The following is a 19659-nucleotide window of genomic DNA, read 5'->3' on the forward strand; positions in this document are numbered from 1 at the left end:
TGTAATGGCCTGAAGCAGTGCTTCTTAAAGTATGAGGGTCAGACCACCTGATATAGAATCCCTGGGGTAACTCTAAAAACTTTAGATTTCTGGTTCATCCATGTTGTTTCCAGTGACAGGATTTCTTTATTTTTTAAGGCTGAATACAATACAAAACAATAAATACAATTTTCTATTGTATTTATACCACATTTTCTTTATCCATTCATCCCTCCATGGACACTTAGGTGGTTTCCATTTCTTAGCCACTATGAATAATATTTCAATGAACATGGGAATGTGGATATCTCTTCAAGATAATGACTTCATTTCCATTTGGTGTACACCCAGAAGAGAGATTGCTGAATCACTTGGTAAATCTATTTATAATTTTGGGGAAACCTCCATATTATTTTCCATAGTGGCTGAATCAATTTACGTTCCCATCAACAGTGCATAAGGGTTCCCTTTTCTCCAACATCCTATAATAGATAACAGCACTTGCTATCTCTTATCTCTTTGATGAAAGCCATTCCAACAGGAATGATAACTCATTGTGGTTTTGTTCTATTTCCCTGAAGATTAGTGATGTCAACATCATATACCTGAAAAAAAATCGGTAATTATCTGAGGTGAATGATATGTTAACTCACTTGATTGTGGTAATCATTTCACAATGTATGTACATATCAAACATCCTGTTGTACACCTTAAATATATAAAATTTTTATTTGTCAATTATACCTCAATTAAGCTGGGAAAAAAAATATTTTATTTCTGGATCATACCTCAGATATACCAAGTCAGAATTCCTGGGCGTGAGGCACAAAAATTTACATTTTAAGCCAGCTGCCCAGGTGATGGTCCTGCATGCCACAACTTCAGAAACACTGAATTAAATGTCCTCTGTGGTCTCTTCAAGCACAAATTTTTTATAATCCAGTCATCATTCTAGAACAGTCAGACAGTTTCTAACTTCAATCTGACCCTCTAATTCCTGAAAAAAAAAAAAAAACCTTTTCTTTTTTTAATGTCTTCTAACCTGCATGTTTGGTTAAGTTACAGTTCTCAGCATGCATCAACCTGCAGCTGCTAGAAAGTTTCAAACTGGACAATTTACTGATTATAACAGTAGTCTACTGGAAAGTAATCTACTAAGTCAATTCTTAAACAAGATGTCTTTTGAAGTTTTTTTAAACAGATATTTGTTGGATGAAATATGGTGCAGAAAATACTGTTTTCTAAAATGATCTCTCCAAATAGCCTTTACATTTATAACTAAGATAAAAAATATGCAACATGCCATATGCAGACACTCAATAGAAGAGCAGAGTTAAGCCAAATCCTGCTGTCACCAAGAATATTTGTACTCTACATAAAATGTTTTCAACAAGAGGATTGAGACATTATTGACTTGTCTTATAAAAAGAATACTACTCTCCTCTCTAAAAGAACACAGAGAAAAGCTGATATATCTTCAGGTCTATGAAAAGGGGCTCTTTTAAGAGTAAAATTCACTACCTGGTATTGATTCTACAAAGATTAAGAAGCTTTACATCATTGTTTCTAAACTGTTGCTTCTAAGCTGTAAAGTAGATACCATAGGTGGTTTGAGATAAGGGATTTATCCTTCCCCCAAAAGACTCTCAGGCTCCTAAAATACGTCTATAGCTATTCTAGATGCCCCAGAATCCTTAAATAGGGGACATAGCATTTTATTCTACAACCCTTAATCCCTGGGAGAGGGAACATAGTGAGTTTCCTTTGCACTAATATAGAAATAAGTGAAATCGGCTACCAATGTTCCATTCTCTTGAAGAGGAGCAGGATGGTGAGATGGTACACCAAGCAATGAATGGTGTGCCATTGGCACCAGAATTGGAGGTGGATGTCACAGAGTTAAAAGAAGGTTAAGATAGGATTTTTTTTCATCATAAGCAAACCCCTCTTGCCTGCTTATCACAAAAGATCAAGGATTATTTGCTTTCTCACTGCTTCTAACACACACATGAGAAAAATAAATCCACTTCCCTCCCCACTCAATGTACCAAAAACTATGCACCCAAAAAAGGAAACTCCACTCAGGTGAGAATATTATGATGGTTGAGACAAGTTTATTGAGAATTTGACAGACACTTCGCAACTTGATGATGACAAACGTCATGAGCATGGTGAAAAATTCAAAAGTAATACATGTTTGTGTGTCACGTTTCTGCAAATATCCCCATAAACATCATCCAGGGAAGACAGCTGGAGGCATCAAGTGGTTTTTCATTTTCTTCCCTTGAGACTCTGGTGCTAGGTCTGAAAAGCAGTGACTGGGAGGTTGATGAGCATATGAGGACTTGGAATTATGCCTCTCAGCTTTGGGAGAGAAGATTCCATGCCTCGGGTATTTCAGAAAATACATAAAGAGCAAATGGCCAGAATCTTCTGTAGTCGAAAGCCCCACAGCCATTGTAGCCATAGCCAAAACCATAGCCCACTGGGTAGTGGGTGCTGACGTAGCCACAGCCAACATTATACCCCAGGGGGTAGCTGTAGCTGTCCCAGTAGCATCCTGGGAAGACAGTGCTGGAGAAGTTGTTATAGCACATGGTGTCTGGAGTTGCAGGCTTAGATAGCAGTGGAATGCGTTTCCTCAGTGTGATGGATTCCCTACTCTCCATCCTTCTTTGTATACCCTGGCTATGGGGTGTGGTGAAAAACACAAGGCATCATTTTCATTGACACCTGTTTGCTTCACGAATGGCTCATTAGTTTGTTTTGCTTGCTTAAGACATCTTTACACTTGCTTAAGAAATTTCTCATGTGATAAAACACAGGGGCAGGATTCCTTCAAATAAATTGTGTCCCTTCATTAAAATACGCGTTGCAGAGACTTCAAAGCACTGGGTCTTGTAGGTCTTAGACACAAGCCTCTTTGAGCAGGCATTACAATACCAAGAAATTTTCTGAGGTTGTTAACTGTTATTCAGTCCTCTTACTCTTTGAACGTCCGTACCACACAGTTGGAATTCAAAAAATATGTGTTGAATAAATTAATAAATGAAATAACAAATACATAGTAAGACCACCTCAAAATGGAGATATTTCTTAGTATTCACCTGATTAACGAATTCTTTTGCAGTATACAAGACAAATGCCAAAGAGTTCATTGGAAAGACTCCTTTTTTCCCCTCTATCTATAGCTACCCTGTTTACAAAACTGGATACAATTTTAATTTTAATTATAGTACCTGCCTGAACTATATTTAACATCACACTTCTAAACCACTGCCTGAACTAATAATCTTGTGATTGTAAAAAAAAAAAAAATGGAGCTTGTGGATTGATCCTAGAAATAAATTGTCAAATATCATCTGTTGGTCTAATATGCTTTTCAAAGTAAATGTTGGAAATAATAACAGGATAAAAACAGAAATATTAATGGGAAATTTTACCTTGAAATGTACACTATTTTTCCATTAGATCTAATAAAACCAGATTAGCTAACAAATGTGATGATCTGGTAAAGAGCCAGATGACAATATTAAATCAAAGTTATTTCACTTTTAGAATGATCATGCACCCCAGGATTGGGAAAGAAAATCATTCCTCTCTCTAAATGGAAATTTAGTCCTCAAATATGAATTAAAGGAGGAATAAGATTGATCAAACCCATCTTGGGTCATGCAAGACTTAAAAAATTATTCTCAGATACCTGCATTAATATTCCTCGGAATGGCACTTAAGAGAAAATTTACAGAGAATACAGCAAAAGAGGACATATGGCACAGAAATAAAAAGGCACGGAACTGCAAAGAATCATTCTTAGAAAGGCACAGAACAGACACGTATTACATACTAGCCCCGAAAATTTTACTTTAGATTTCAGATGTAAATTTCCTTCCTGTTGCTAGCAGCTAAGACCTAAATTTCTGGAGGCATACAGAGGTCACAGGCTGACTCCAAGGACAAGGTGAGACACTTGGAAAAATGCAAAACTGTGACAGTGTTTCAACCACTAATTAGTTAATTATAACAGAGGTATTTTTGAAAATACACACTGCTCTTGCACCATCCTTGTTCATGAACAAAGCTGTATGGCCACCTAGGGTGATTCAGCATTTAAAATTCAAATACCTCATGTGACTTATAGCTAAATAAGACCAGGGAATTACAATTAGCTTCACTCACAAAATATAAAGGCATTCAACAGCAGATCCTTCTCTAAAAATCATAGAATAATTTATTTCTTATTTCTGCCATCATCACATTGCCCTGCTCCATAAAGAAAAAAAACTGATAATATTTGAAAAAAAGAAAAATTGAAAAAAAAATAGCATCGTACAATAGAAAGAAAAAAGATTGAGTTAATGTTAAAATTCAGTTATGATGCTCTGTTTAAATAAGTTCCCCTCTTACTTGCCTACCCAATCTGACAATATGCTAGCTTTGCCCTGCAGGGCACAATACCCAACTCTGTATCTGAGTAGTAATGGTGAATAAAAATTAAAATATGTTGCCTTTTTAAAAACTTAAGCCGTATTTACAAAGAACATTCTGAATTTTCTCTAGAAAACAAGAAAATTTTAGGGAAATACATGATTTATCAAGTTATTTAAAAACAAAATCGGTAGCTAGCTTAATCTTACACTGGGTCTGTGAAAGCTTTATTATAGTATAGGTTTATCTAGGGAGGATCCAGGTTTTGTAGAGCCTGAAGTTTATACAATGTTGAGAAGCCTCTTGATGAAAAACAGTAAACATAAAAATATAAAATTCAGTACAAAAATAAACATTTGCTAAAATGATAAATCACAAATTTAAACACTAATAAAAGTCACAAATATTATAAAATTTTGAAAAAATGTTTTTACTACATAACTGCCTGACACATTTCTATAATATTTTTTCCATAGATGAGCTTTGGGCTCCACCATTTCAAATTTTTTCCTCCACTACTCATTCTACGCTGGATGCCATGGGGCTAATACATACTGAGATGTGACTTCTGGTCCTGCACACTCATGTCACAAGTTCTGGGTGAATTGGAAGAGTAGATGGGAGAGAATTCCTGGAAGCCATCACCATACATGGATGGCTAGAAATAGCCTAATTAGACACAGAAGTAACTCCAAACCACATAAATCTATCTCCCATATCCAAATTCAACTTCTCCTTAGCTAGATCCCAGAAAGGTCCGTGGTCTCCCTAATGCCTTCCAGCTTGAGGGCAAGTGTGACTGTAGGGAACCCCAGGTGGAAAGCAGCAGCGGGTTAAACCAATTGCAGTTAAAATGTCTTACTTTTGTGAGTTTCTCAAAAAACTAGGGTCATGTGACATGGAGGTTTGAAAAACAGAAAAACATTATATTCTCACATATGAAATGACATGGTATTGAACAAATCTTTGCTGGGTATTTACTGGTTTAGATAAAGTTCATGACCCTTTATCTTTTAATAACGATGTTAAGATGTTATTTAATAAATAATCTGACTTCTTCTTTCATATTTATTTGATTTCAAATAAAATGTGACATGAATAAAGATAGGGAAAAACCTTGCTCTTTGATTTTCTACAAAGGAGCAAGAATGTATTGTGTACAGATCATAGAAATAGAGTCAATTCCAGTGTGCACAATAAAACAGTTCTTGTCATCAGTTTCAGATATAAAGTTTCCAGCTTCAAGATATTATAATTCATTAAAAATGAGAGAGAAATTACAAGGGAATATTTTAAATGAATTTTAGAATGTACATCAGTGTTACTCTATAATATAAAAATTATATTTCATTCTTTTCATTTTTTCTTACAAATATTTATTGAGCACCTCCTATATTCCAGGCATGCTGTTAGGTGCTAGAAATCTAAAGACAAATTAGAAATGGTAATTAAATGGAAAATGATAAATAAATGAAAATGCAATGTTATATGTTCTACCCTGGAAGTCCACACTGCCCTCTTGTAGACTTCAGGGGATGAAACAGAGAGTGGACAACTCTACGTGATGTAGGGGGTAATGTCCATGGAAAGCTTCACTATGAAAGGGATAGATATTTGAACTGGGTGTTGAAAATGGACATCAGTTAGGAAGATAGTGGATTTAGAGGATATTCCAGAAAGAAGTATTTGAAGCAAAGTCTTAACGGTGTTAAATAGTACAATGCCTTCCAAGAGACATTGATAATTCAATGGGGCCATAACCTTGCATGTGACAGAAAAATTAATGGAAGTTGGAGCTGGAGAGACAGTCAGGGGACATATGAGGCTGTGTCTTTTTTGGAGGAAAAGGGAGCCACTCGTACACTAAACTAGGGTTGGCATAATCAGTTCTGCATTTTCGAGAGATCACTACTCTGACAGTGTGGAGGATGAATTAGAATTGGGAAACCCTAGAGGTATGAAAACCAGGTTTAAAATTGTATCCTTTAGGGATTATTTTGGCTACAAGTAACCAAAAAAACAAAACAAAAACTAAAAACAAAACCAGCTGAAAGCTGCTAAATGAAAAGAGTTTATTTTTCACAAATAATGGAAAATGAGAACGTAAGCAATTCCAGGTTGCTCCAGGGCTTGACAATGTCAGGGGTCAGAGGTGTGATTCTCTGTCTTCTCATGGCTGCAAAATCACAGCAGCAGGTCAATGCTTCAGATTCGTCACATCAACATCTAAAATTAGAGGAGTAAAAAAAAAAAAAAGGACTTCTCTCAAAGTTCCTTTTCATTGTGCAATGAGCAGGAATTCATTTCATATTTGTTTTCCAATGGATTTCTTTTATGTCCCATTGTCCAGAATTGAATCATATCCCAGGGTTGAACTACAAGGGAAGCTAGAAAAGTGTGTATTGGGCACTTTCTGCCTATATCATGTGAAGCAGGCTCTGGCAACCTAGAAGAAGGAAGAGGAATAGTCACTGGATTGATAATCAGTTACACAAAAGCCACTTCACTAACTAGGTGGCAGTATTAGCAAGGGGATGAATTTAAGAATTGTTAGGGAGGTAGATTTAACAAGTGGGTTAACAACCATCTATCAGGATCATATCCCTACCAGGAATTCTGATGCAAGACATCTGTGGAAGACACTGGGAAAAGGAATACCAAAGGGCAGTGCTTCTCAATCATTCTCCCATTATGGCATCAAAGTACATTACGCATCTTTAAGATACAGTGGGATACTCTGACAAGACTCACTGAGAAGAGATAGCCATCCTGGGAGCTCTGGCACCCCAGGTCCTGTCCAGATCAGCTGGGGGATGAAGAGTAGCAACACTCTGGCACACCTGTAATTCAGTGCTGTTGTCCTCCAACTTGAAGGCTCTGTAAGATATTTGGGACAATTAGAGATAATAAAATAGCCAGTAGAGAAAACATCTAATCATTGCTGCAAGAAGAAAATAAGGAAAATTTTCATGCTTCCAGAATGTAAAGTTATCCCAAGGAGGATGCTTGCTTAGACCCTTGATTTAAAATCCTCCTAATGCCTTTGGGTTACTATTATCTGGTAATCAGATACTGAGACCCTCAAAATATGACTCCCTTTCAGGTAATTTACTAACTTCCATACAAAATTTAATTATTGTTGTCTAGGGCCTCATATTCAGAAATTGCATCTGGTTTTTGGTATGAAATTAAGATTTACACCCATGCAGTGAGGTGATACCATCTGAATAATAAGAATCTCGACACCTAGGAGTCACCCTTGACACCCCCCTCCCCTTCATTTGTAAATACAATCTGTCACAAAGTGCTGTCACTTTTACCTTCTAACACTCTCTTGGATCCATTAATTTCTATCAATGTCCACTTCACTACTCTATTTCTTATTGTTTCCTAATGCTACAAATTACCACAAGCTTTGTGACTAAAAAAGACACAAATTTATTATCACAAGTTCCAAGAGTCAGAAGTCTGAAATTAAGGTGTCGGCATGGCCAGTTCTTTCTGAAAGCTCTGAGGGGAGAATCTGTTTTCTGGCTTTTTTCAGCTTCTGTAGGTGGCCTGCATTCTTTGGCCAGTGACAACTTCCTTTCATCACTCCAATCTCTCACTTCTATCATCCCATCTCCTACTACTGACTCTGACCCTCCTGCCCCCTCTTATAAGGACACTTGTGATTACATTGGGCCCACCTGGATAATCCAAAGTAATCTCCCCATATGAAGATCTTTAACTTAATCACTTCTGCCAAGCCCTGTTTACCATGTAAGGTAACATTTTCATGGGTTGCAGAAATCGAGTGGACAACTCTGGGGGCTGCTTATTCAGCCTGGCACACTACCTACTTCAAGCTACCAACTTATGTACCGACACTGCTACGGTGACTGCAAAACTAATCAAGTTGACAGTTTCCCTCCTTACACACTGCTTCCCATTACCAAAGTGTTTACAAAATGTAGATCTGGTTACAATACAAACACACACACACAAACAAACATTAAAAATATTTCAGGACTTCCCTGGTGGTGCAGTGGTTAAGAATCCACCTGTCAATGCAGGGAACAAGGGTTCAATCCCTGGTCTGGCAAGATCCCATATGCTGTGGAGCAACCAAGCCTGTGAGCTACAACTAATCAGCCTGCACGCCACAACTACAGAAGCGCCTGTGCCCTAGAGACTGCATGTCGCAACTACTGAGCCCATGCGCTGCAACTACTGAAGCCCCCATGCTGTAGGGCCTGCGTGCCACAATACTGAGCCCGAGTGCCGCAGCTACTGAAGCTCACATGCCTGGAGCCCATGCTCTGCAACGAGAAGCCACCACAGTGAGAAGCCCATACACCACCACAAACAGTAGCCCCTGCTCTCAGCAACAAAGACCCAACACAGCCAAAAAATAATAATAATTAAAAAAAAATTCAATAGCATCCCATTGCTTTTTAGATTTTTTTTAAATCTTTAATCTGACCTAAAAGCCCCCAACTCACTCTGATTAGACATCATTGACTATCTTAGATCTTCAAATATATCATGTGTCTTGCCACTTTCTGTTTGTTCTACAGGGAATTATCTTCCCTCCTCTGTCCTCCTCAACTCCCATCAACCTTCAGATACTAGTTCAATCACTTCCCTTGGGAGGCCTTTCTGACATCCCTGAGTAGCCAAAGTCCACCTTCACTATCGTAGTGGCCACCATCTCCCTCCTACTTGTAGCTCTTTAACCTTTATTTGTGTGATTGATACCTGTCTCAGCAACATGCTTGTTTCAAGGAGAGCAAAAATGACGTCTTTAATCAGCCCTGATTCCTCAGTGCCTAGCTCACTACTGGGCATGATGTAGGTTTTCAATGAATATTAGTTGAATAAATGAGTGAATGAATGAATATTCCAAGTCAAATTTGGCCACTGACTTGCTGTAAGAATTTATGGAAATCACTTGCCTGGGTCCCAAGTCTTTCGACTGTAACAGGGGGTAAGTTGACACCCTGGGACTCACCACCTTAGCCATTGAATGATCCTAACATCAAAATTACTGATAAGCTAAGATTACAATTCAACCCCCTCCCATTGGATTTGGTCAATTAAGCATGCAACTATATAGACTACTTTTGTTCACTGTGTTACATACCCTTGCTAAGACACACTCATGAGCACCCAGCTGCCATCACTTTAAAACACAAAATGCAGTGACAGATTGCAGAAGAGAAATGTTGAAACCTCTACAAGACATTCCACCACAATAGTTTCAAAGTTTAGTCTGTGCAAGAATCTCCTTGGATACTTGTTTAATATGCATATTTCTGAGCTCTGTTCCTGTAGATTCTGATTGCCTGGGTCTGTGCTGGGGCTGAGGAATCTACATTTTAAATAAGCAGCCCAAGTGATTCCAATAACATGCTTTGGAGGAATTCCCTGGTAGTCCAGTAGTTAGGACTCAGTGCTTTCACTGCCGTAGCCTGGGTTCAATAATTGGTCAGGGAACCAAGATCCTGCAAGCCATGTGGCATGGCCAAAAAATAAATAAATAAAGTGCTTTGGTCACTCCTTGAGAAATTTGTACTGTTCAATGGTTAGCCATCTGAAAAGGTGTTCTCTTTAACAAAACACACAACTTAAAATGGGATGAGTGTAAAATGATGAAGGAGAAAAAGGAGACACCTTCTTAGCCAGGATTAATAAGCAGAGTTGATGTAATTTATTATCATGGGCAACTTTGCTCCCCAGGGGACTTGGCAATGACTAGAGACAATTTCCCTTGTCATGACTGGTGAGATGCTGCTTTTCCAGGGATGCTGCCAAACATTCTGCAATGCACCGAACACTCCCCTCCCCCCAGCAACAAAAAACTATCCAGCCAAAATGTCAACAGAGCCAAAGTCAAAAACGCTGGTCTAAAGTCAAGATCACATGCAGTTAAATATGATTGCCATGCAACATACCCCAAAAGTGTCACATGACATGGGCCAGAACTTGCTGACCAAGACTGGGACTAACTTGAGACACAATTTCAACGCCTTGCTATCTCAGCACTTTTGGAGCTAAGCCACATTGTGAGTCTACTTAGTTAATTATCAGAGCAAGAACTAATTAACGAAGCTTGCTATTTGACGTAGAACCCATGTGGTTTTCTTAAGAAATAATGTGACACCACAACAATGCCTGGATGCATAATGGGCCCACTGACTCTAGTCAGAAACATTTCACATGTGTTTCAGAATCAATATGAAAAAGAAATTCCAAGGAAAGTACATTTTTTGCTGCAAGCTTTTAGTCACTAGTGCGATCTGAAGGTCCTTTTTAGCATCTACCCTCTACTCCTGCTGATGCAAAATGGAGGAGCTGAGGTCTATTACTTGTGACACAAAGAGAGAGTTAGAGCCAGAAACTGGAAATGTGTATAAAATTAAAACACAGAACCAACCAGCAAGCTGAGTTAGTGAAAAGGAGAAAGTATGGTCTGTTGTGCTACCTCGGTGCTAAGACAGACTTGCTGATGAGTAGAAGCATGACATTTCAACTTGCTTGTTAGCTACCCTTTGGAAGGCCTGAGATCGTGTTCTTCTGATGACCTTGAAAATAGTGTTTCCTATTGCAGCCAAACAAAACATGATGGCAAGTTCAATCTACTAAAAGCATCATTTCTTCAAAGTCTTTGCTGACCAAAAACTAAATATAAAAACAAATAAATTTAAATTTAAAAAATTAGGACCTGTGTCCCAAAGATTCCTTTATCTTAAAATTTAAGGCTGTTCATTAAGAAAGTGTTGAAAATTCTGTCATTGCAACCAAGTGCGTAGGACATAGAAGCTTCAAAATGGAAATAATGAGGCATAAAGCAGATTATTAAAAGGGGAGGATGATTGGAAAGGGAAGAAAATGGAACAGAACACTGTAATGCAAATATCATTGTCAAAGATAATGTCAGGAGCCTCAGAGGCAAGTCAAGGAATTGAAAAGGAATTGGTGTCTGAGGAATAACAGGGTATTTTTAGAGACAACCATAATCAACATACTCAGGAGTCATAGAACATTCTAAGTGGTCTCTGCCTGGCAGGCCTTAGAAGCAAGAAATATTTCCATTTATCTAATAGAAAGCTCTCTTTCTATAATTTTAAGTGCTTTTTTTCTATTCTCAATAGAAATGAAAAACCATGAACTAGTTTTTCTGTAAATAGCAATAAAAAATTGAACAAAAGTATAGGAAAATAATTTTTTATACTTTCCTTTTTTGCTGAAAATGTTAACACCATTTCATCAAGACTTTAAACATCAACAATGAGATATGTCTCCTTCTCTACTTATTTTGGGATAAGAATCAACAGGACTTGGGCCAGTACTCAAATTGTATGTGCACACAAATCACCTGAGGATCTTGTCAATGTGCAGAGTATAATTTGGAAGAGGAAGGCCCGAGATTGTGCATTTTGAACCAGCTCCCAGGTGATGCCCATATTTCTTGTCTGCTGACCATATTTTAAGTAGCAAGGGAGTAGGCTTTTTCTTCTATGGCTTTAAATAATTATATTAATTCAACAAATATTTATCAAGTATCTGGGATACAGCACTGGTGATGGAACATTGAATAAAGCATGGTGCTTGTCCTCAAAAACTTTACAGCATATAGGCTACAGTGAGGGAATCAGACCTGTCAATTAATGATGGTGAGAAAGATAAACAGCAGCCCTGAAAACACTAATAGTAAACAAGAGCATTCCCTGATTCCCACACACATTCTTCAGAACATCAAATCAGACAAGGTCACTCTGTAACAATGGTGGAGAGAGACAAAAACAAGACCACTCTGTAGCCATACCAGAGAACAGATGAAAACAAGAACACTATACAAACCACAAAAATGACTAAACATCACCTTCAGTGACTACTGCTTTTTTACCAATGACAGCTTTAGCTTTGTTCCACTTCCTCAGTAAAAGTTGTTAAAATACCCAATCATAGAAATTAGGTCTGTTTCCTGATGTTACCTCTGGGAAGTGGACTAATGGTCCCCCAAAGATGCCGCCATCCTAATTCCAGAGCCTGTGAATATGTTATATTACATGGCAAAAGGGCTTTGAGGTTGCTAATCCACAAGCCTAGAGGTAGAGAGATTATTCTGGATTATTGGGGTGGGCCCAATGTAATCAAAAGGATCCTTAAAGTGAAAGAGGAAGGTAGGAGGGTCAGAGTCAGGTCAGGAAGAGAGATTTGAAGATGCTATGCTACTGTCTTTGAAGGTGAAGGAAGGAGACACAAACCAAGGAACTGGGGCAGCATCTTGAATCTGGAAAAGGCAAGGAAATGAAATCGTCCACAATGAATACAGCCCTACTAATACCTTGACTTTTGAACTTCTGACCTCCAAAATTGTAAGAATAAATTTGTGTTGTTTTAGACCACTAACTTTGTGGAAGTTTTTTACAGAAGGTATCCAATCCAGAAGAGACCACTGCCTCCTTTAATCTCCTCCAAACTCAACTCCTTCAAACTCAAATCCTAGAACAAGCCCCTCCTAACCCTCTTATTGAGACATCCTACAGTTTCTCATGTTGCATGATCTCCATCATCACAGTAAGTAATAAGCCCAACTTTGTTTGACTACGATGTGTTCCAGGTGGTCTTGGTTGGTGGGCAGGGAGTAGGGTGAGCACTGCCATATTAAACAGAGATGAAGCTTTTCAGTCGGAACAAGGGAGGACCCCTGGGGTAGAGGAAGGCCTTCTGAAAGCTCCATAGGAGTTCACTGGATGAAGAAGAGGGCAGAAGACAGCAAATAACCATTGCAGGAGAAAGGGAAGCATGTTTTAACGAAGTAGGAAATGAGACTAGAGAAATTGGCATTCTTATGAGCCACTAATTGATCTTTATCCTGAAACTGACCTTTATCCTAAAATCAGTAAGTAACCACAAAATAACCAGAGTTTGTGAAAGAAAGTCATGTTATTAGATTGGCATTTTGAGAGATGATTTCATCTGTGGTATGGAAGATGGTCTGGAGATTGCCTGGCAGACCGGATAGGTAGCAGGTGTATTAATCCAGGCAAGAAACGATAAGGGTATGAATGGAGGCAGAACTTAGGAGTGAAGATCTGCCACCATTTTGTAGAGATAGTGAGATGGGAAAACCTAAGGACTTGGTACCAAAGTAAAGAATGAAGCATAATAATTATTAAGATTATTTGGCAAGTTTATGAAATACTGGAGGACCTTCATAACCTCATTTAGGGTCAAATCAGTAAGCACATAATGAATGTTTTGTCTCTGTTATCAGTGGTAGAATAATGTGCTTGGAAGGAATCAGAAGACCTCAGCTTGATACCTTGGCTCAAGGCTTAGCTTTCCCAGTTGGTAAATATTTCCTCACTTGGGGAAATTACTTAATTTCCATCAAATTCCTAATGATACCTATTTCCCAAGACAATTGTCAGAATTAAATAAAATTCTATGGATGTATTCTGTAAACTGTAAATCAATATATACATTTAGGTACAGTTATTTATGGCATAAGAAGTGCATTAGGGACTTCCCTGGCGGTCCAGTGGTTGGGACTTCGCCTTCCAGTGCAGGGGGTGCAGATTCAATCCCTGGTTGGAGAGCTAAGATCCCACATGCCTTGTAGCCAAAAACCCAAATCATAGAGCAGAAACAATATTGTGACAAATTCAATAAAGACTTTTAAAATGGTCCACAAAAAAAAAAATGCATCATGCAGGGATACTTCTGCGAAACAGTTCTATAGCTTTAAAAGTGTTGTATGGAGGGAGCGGGAATTCCCTGGCAGTCCAGTGGTTAGGATTCAACACTTTCACTTCCATGGCCCAGCTTCAACCCCTGGTCAGGGAACTAAGATCCTACATGCCATGTGGCCAAAAAAATATATATGGTATTCTATATATATATACATGATATATATATAATTTATATGTATGACATATATTAAATATATATTAATATATAAAGTATATATTAATATATATATGATTGTTATATATTGTATATTAATATATAATATATATTAAATATATATATCATATATATGATAGAGTGGAGAGATGGATTTAGAGTCAGATCATCCTTGACCAGCTATAGATTGACATTTTCCTTACAAATGAATGATGCAGCCTCAAACAAATTAAACTTTTCGACACTGGTTTCCTCTTCAGTAATATAGTAGATAATGAAATCTGCCTCAAAAAACCTGTTATTCTTTTATTAAAATTATCTATTGTTGTATCTGTTAAATAATTACTACAGGAGAAAAAGAGATAAGTTTTTGTTGTACTTAATCCCTTCTTGTCCCTCATTAAGGTCTTTATGTTAGGTTCAAGATGACAGGCGGACCAACCATACAGATTTTTTTCCTTCCTCTTCCCTAGAACCCATTAAATTATAGTAAAGACTGGAAGCCAACAATGACAGAGAGAATTATAGGGACAACATCAATTGAGGTGAGATTAACTAAAGGTCTGGGTGATGGAAAGGAGATGAAGGGAAAACAGAAAGAAGGAGAAACTATGAGAGAAGGGGACTACAAGCAACAGTAAGCTGATCTTCCCTTCAAATTCCCATGGAGGATTGGGCCTCAGAACACTAAGAAAAATACCAGGACTGGGGCTGAAACAGAGATAAGGTGGTTAAATGAAAATCTCATTGAAGAACACGATGGGGTACTAGGGCAACTTGTGCTGTCACTTGAACTTTAGAGCAAAACTTTAGATCTTTACACACTGGCATTTGAGCACCTCATCCAGCCTAAAGGTCAGCCACCCCTCTCTTACCCTAAAGTGAATTCTGCATGTCAATGAACTTTTCCCCCATACCCAGAGCTCCAGTGCAGCTCGTCAGTGTGTCATTATTAAATCTGAAAGAATGACAATCATAGCAATGACTGTTATAACATATGAGAGGATAGAAATTAACATATGTAGCAATGATACCATAGTAATAAGTACACTTAACACCTATATCATACTTTCTAAATACCACTCTTCACCTAAGTGATCTAACACTTCCATGACTGAAGGAGAAAATTTCAAGATGAGCCTGGAATATCTTGTTGAGCCAGAAAGGAAGGCATTGATCAAACAGCGATGGGAGCCATTTCTGAAGGACAAAGGAGCCAGCATGAAGATGTCCCCACTCTCCAAATCTGGAAAAATTGAGCATGAAAATTAAGAATAATAATAATAATGGATGGTAACACATTGAGTAAAATAAGAATCCTCAAGCCCATATTGATATAGATATTGATACTAATAAATAAGCACACAAAATATAAGTGGGGAGAAGAGAAATTTCTTTCTTAAGTAGAATGCCAAATACTAAATATAGAAGGAATTATAAAATTAGAAAATTGTGAATGGATCCTAAAATAGTGGGTGAAAGCTTGATAAGGAATAGAATATTTACATAGTGTCAAAGTATTGACACAAACTAATTATTAATTACAAAGGGAGAAATAACAAATTTGCAGTGAAGAAACGTGAAGGATGTTACTTTCATCAAGTGATCAAGGTAACCACCAACCAAATTTACATGAACCAACATAAAGTGTCTCTTGATACAATGCAATGAAAAGGATACAGCATCACTTCTATGGCATTTCTACTGAAAAATGCTAAACATGAATCTAATCATGAGGAAAGTTGAATAAACCCAAATCAAGTGATATATATATATATATATATATATATATATATATATATATATATCTTGATATATATATATAGATATATATATAGATATATATATATATATATCTTGATTGATATATATATATATATATATATATATATATATATCTTATTATAGGCTGTATCATATTTTGGGTCCTTGGAAGGAAATGAGTCTTTGGATAATCATTTATAACATGTTAATTGGCATAAAATAGGAGACTATTAAATTTCCTGTAAATATTGAATAAAGTATATTTAACTCTTAAGGGTCAGAATTGTGTTTTATTTATCTCTCTGTCCCCAAATTTTAGGACAATGCTTGGTATTGTAGCTACTTGGTGAGTGTCTTTTGAATGAGTATCTCTTGAAGATAGTCAATGTCTCAGGCAGGTTTTTACAGTACCTCAAGTTTTAACACAGTGGTCAGAGCCCAATAACTTCATACATAAATGAAGTTTATATTGGACTCTACAATATTTTGTACCCATAAAGCAGAGATTTAACAAATCAATGAACAGTTATTGAGCATCTTTTCTGACACAGGCAGAGGTGCAATAAATACTTGATACATGAATGCATGAGCTTTCATTCAAACAGAGCAGAGGTTTCTCAGGAAAGAAGATAAGAAGCAGTTTCTAAGTACAGACCACATATCATTTCAAGTGCTTTTGATGGCAACTATCATTCCAAAGAATAAATACTTCATTTTTAATACAGCTATATATATAATCAGAGGTGAAGAAGGTAGGAAAAATAAAACCCATCAAGCAAAAAGGGAAAAAAATACTATGTGATTTTAGCTGTCGGCTTCCCTTTACTGACCAAATCTTAGGATGTCTTAAAAACAGAGTGTCATAACTCAGTCCATTTAGTGAACTGTTTCCAACAGTTTATGGGGTTCAAATCTCTCTAGGACTGAGTTCTAGAAACAGCAGGAAAAGGGGAAAAAACAAAATGGAATTGTGTCACTAATGAAAGGAGGAAAGAAATGTTTTTTAACATTCAACAACTAAGAAATGTTCCTGTTTATAATCAGCATAGGGAAACACTAACAACTGCCGTATACAGACTATACAGTTGACTCTTGAACAGGGTGGGTTTGAGCTTCAAAGGTCCACTTATATGTGGATATTTTTAATAGTTAATACTGTAGTACTACACAATCCACAGTTGGTTGAATCCACAGAGTCAGAGAAAATCTCAGCTACAGAGGGCTGAACATAAACTATACATGGATTAACCCCCACATTGTCCAAGGGTCATCTGTATTTGGATTAAATTTAGGACTTTTTTAGGGAATTTTTAAAAATTGAAATCTCAACATAAAGGGGCAAAATTATTAGGCATCACCCTATCTTGGTGTACAGTCTGAAATCAGAATAAGATTTGACTGAAGTTCACCATTACAGGTTGAAAGTGGTTGATGAGTACAAAAACAAAACAAACAAACAAAAAAGCATCATAAAATAAACAACCAGAACAAAAATATTTGTGCTAAATGAATTTGATTTATTGAGATGAACAGCAAAACCCCTTCCTCCTCACACCTAATTGTAATGCATTGATGTTGATGTAGAGTTTAATGATACATGGGCAGAGCAACCATAAGAGACAGACTGCCTGCTTCACTAGTAAAAATTCAGGTATATCGGAAAAATATATCTTGCTTTGACTGTAGGTGAGTATCAGTTCAGCATTTTATGCCTGGGTGACTTGTTCAGCATCATCAAAGACCAGGATTTCAGCAAGAAGTCAGCGAGAAGATGGAAGATGTATCTCTCAAGTGTATCTGGAAGCAGGAAGACAGACTTTGTTTTTCACATTGTTCTGTGCACAGAGTAATGATCGAAGAGTCCTGTAGTCATCTGCAGCCATGGTCCATCAGTAAGTGCTATAGCCCAAGCCAGAGTCAGAGCCCCATGGCCGGCAAAAGCTGCCACTGTAGCCATAGCCTAGGTTGCTAATGTTGCTACCACCAAAGCAGTAGCCCAGGGAGCTGTAGCCATTTCGTCCATAACCATAGTTCAGGGGAGAGCTCAGGGGCATGATGCAGTTCAGGAGTGTGGCTCTGAAGGTCCTGTGGAAATCAGTTCCATAGCAAGGATTACCTGGGAAGTAGCTTGCACAGCAGAAGTAATGAGTCATGGTAGCAAGAGCTGAGAAGGATTTGGATAGATTGCAAAGAGCAAGTTACCCAAGAATGAATGAAGTTCTCGTCCTGCACAGGACCTTTTATATCTCAAGCTGGTGGGCATGACATGCTTGCCTAGACATCTTATGATAAATTTGCATAGATAATTCTATTATTGCTAATAAAATGCATATAAAGGAATCCACAGACTCACTGCCTACATTTTTGTTGGCTTTTCTATCTGCAAAGGAATGTGTCATATCTTCAAAGCCAGCTGCCATCCTTGACACACAATTGAATTCTTTTCATCAGTGTTCCATGGTTTAACCAGTGTTCTGATTGCATCATGTGAGGCTCTTTAAATCCTCTGATTATAAACTCCTCCCAACTGATATAGCTAAACTAAAAAAAGCTTTGGCAACCATGTAAACACTTCTACAGCTTCTTGAAATTCTCTCCATATGTCATTCAAAAGCATTGGTATACCAACTGTTTAATAGGTATGGAGGTTTTTTTTGGAGTAAAGAACATTATTTGGAACTAGAGATGGTAGTTGCAAAACATTGTGATGTACTAAATACCACTGAATTGTTCACTTTAAAAATGGCTCATTTTATGGTATGTGAATTTCATCTCAATTTTTTTTAATTTTTAAAACATTGCTACAGAAATCCATCAGAGCAAGTCCTTTTTACAGAGGCTGTAAGAACACTAAATAATAGGATAGCTATGGATAACGTAGTAGTAATTTTCATATATTTCATTTTTGAGCATTATCCTTGTTAACATGTCTTTTTTTCCATGGAGAACATACAATCTTTGGTTGTAAATCATCTTGAACATTGTCAAGCTGTCTTGTTGTGGAGTTGCCACACTGGGGCTGAGTGTAATGGTGCCCAATTTAAAGTCATGTTATACCATGCTTTGTCCTTATTGACTCTTAGTAAAACAAGCTTGGATACCATGATCCATTATGAAATATCAGTTATATTTAAAAGTGCAGCACTTACTTCTGCTCCCATTTTGCAGAAGTATGTCCCCTTTTCATGACAAAAGTAAACCAGAAAGAATTTGAGCTCAGCAAAGCTAAGTCTATTCCAATTCAAATGTTTAGGAGAGAATCGTTTTTATACAGCCTAGATTCTCTGAAAATAGATAAAGAAAACTTCCTGGATACCAACTCCTTTGTATATTCCCCCCTTAATGGATAACAATAGAGCCCAAAGGGCAAAATATTCCAGACATTTCTCTGTTAAAATTCCTCCTCCCTGAGGTTCTCAGACACAAGGACTTCCTACAGGTCATATTATTTAAGTTTGGACGTGCTTTTTTTTAATTCTAAAAACTGATTACATGTTATGAGAGTTTATAGTTAGAGAGAATCAAAAAGATAAGGTCTATTTTCAAATTCAATTTTTAACAAAAGGAATGAATTAAAATAAGAGGCTGTAT

The 19659-nt window shown here is 37.2% G+C and overlaps 2 protein-coding genes across 2 annotated transcripts; both read right to left on the minus strand.

The window, feature by feature from the left end:
• Positions 1-2339: 2339 nt before the first annotated feature.
• Positions 2340-2576, minus strand: KRTAP8-1 (keratin associated protein 8-1; the record flags this gene model as incomplete). Its single annotated transcript, XM_079705290.1, has 1 exon — positions 2340-2576. One exon carries the CDS (start codon positions 2574-2576, stop codon positions 2340-2342), a length of 237 nt encoding a protein of 78 aa, XP_079561416.1.
• A 15381-nt stretch (positions 2577-17957) lies between these two features.
• KRTAP7-1 (keratin associated protein 7-1) lies at positions 17958-18221 on the minus strand (the record flags this gene model as incomplete). The annotated part of the gene is made up of 1 exon (XM_079705495.1): positions 17958-18221. The coding sequence occupies one exon, from the start codon at positions 18219-18221 to the stop codon at positions 17958-17960; it is 264 nt and encodes an 87-aa protein (XP_079561621.1).
• Between the last annotated feature and the right edge of the window lie 1438 nt (positions 18222-19659).

Source organism: Hyperoodon ampullatus, assembly GCF_949752795.1.
Source record: "Hyperoodon ampullatus genome assembly, chromosome: 5".
NCBI classification, from domain to species: domain Eukaryota; kingdom Metazoa; phylum Chordata; class Mammalia; order Artiodactyla; family Ziphiidae; genus Hyperoodon; species Hyperoodon ampullatus.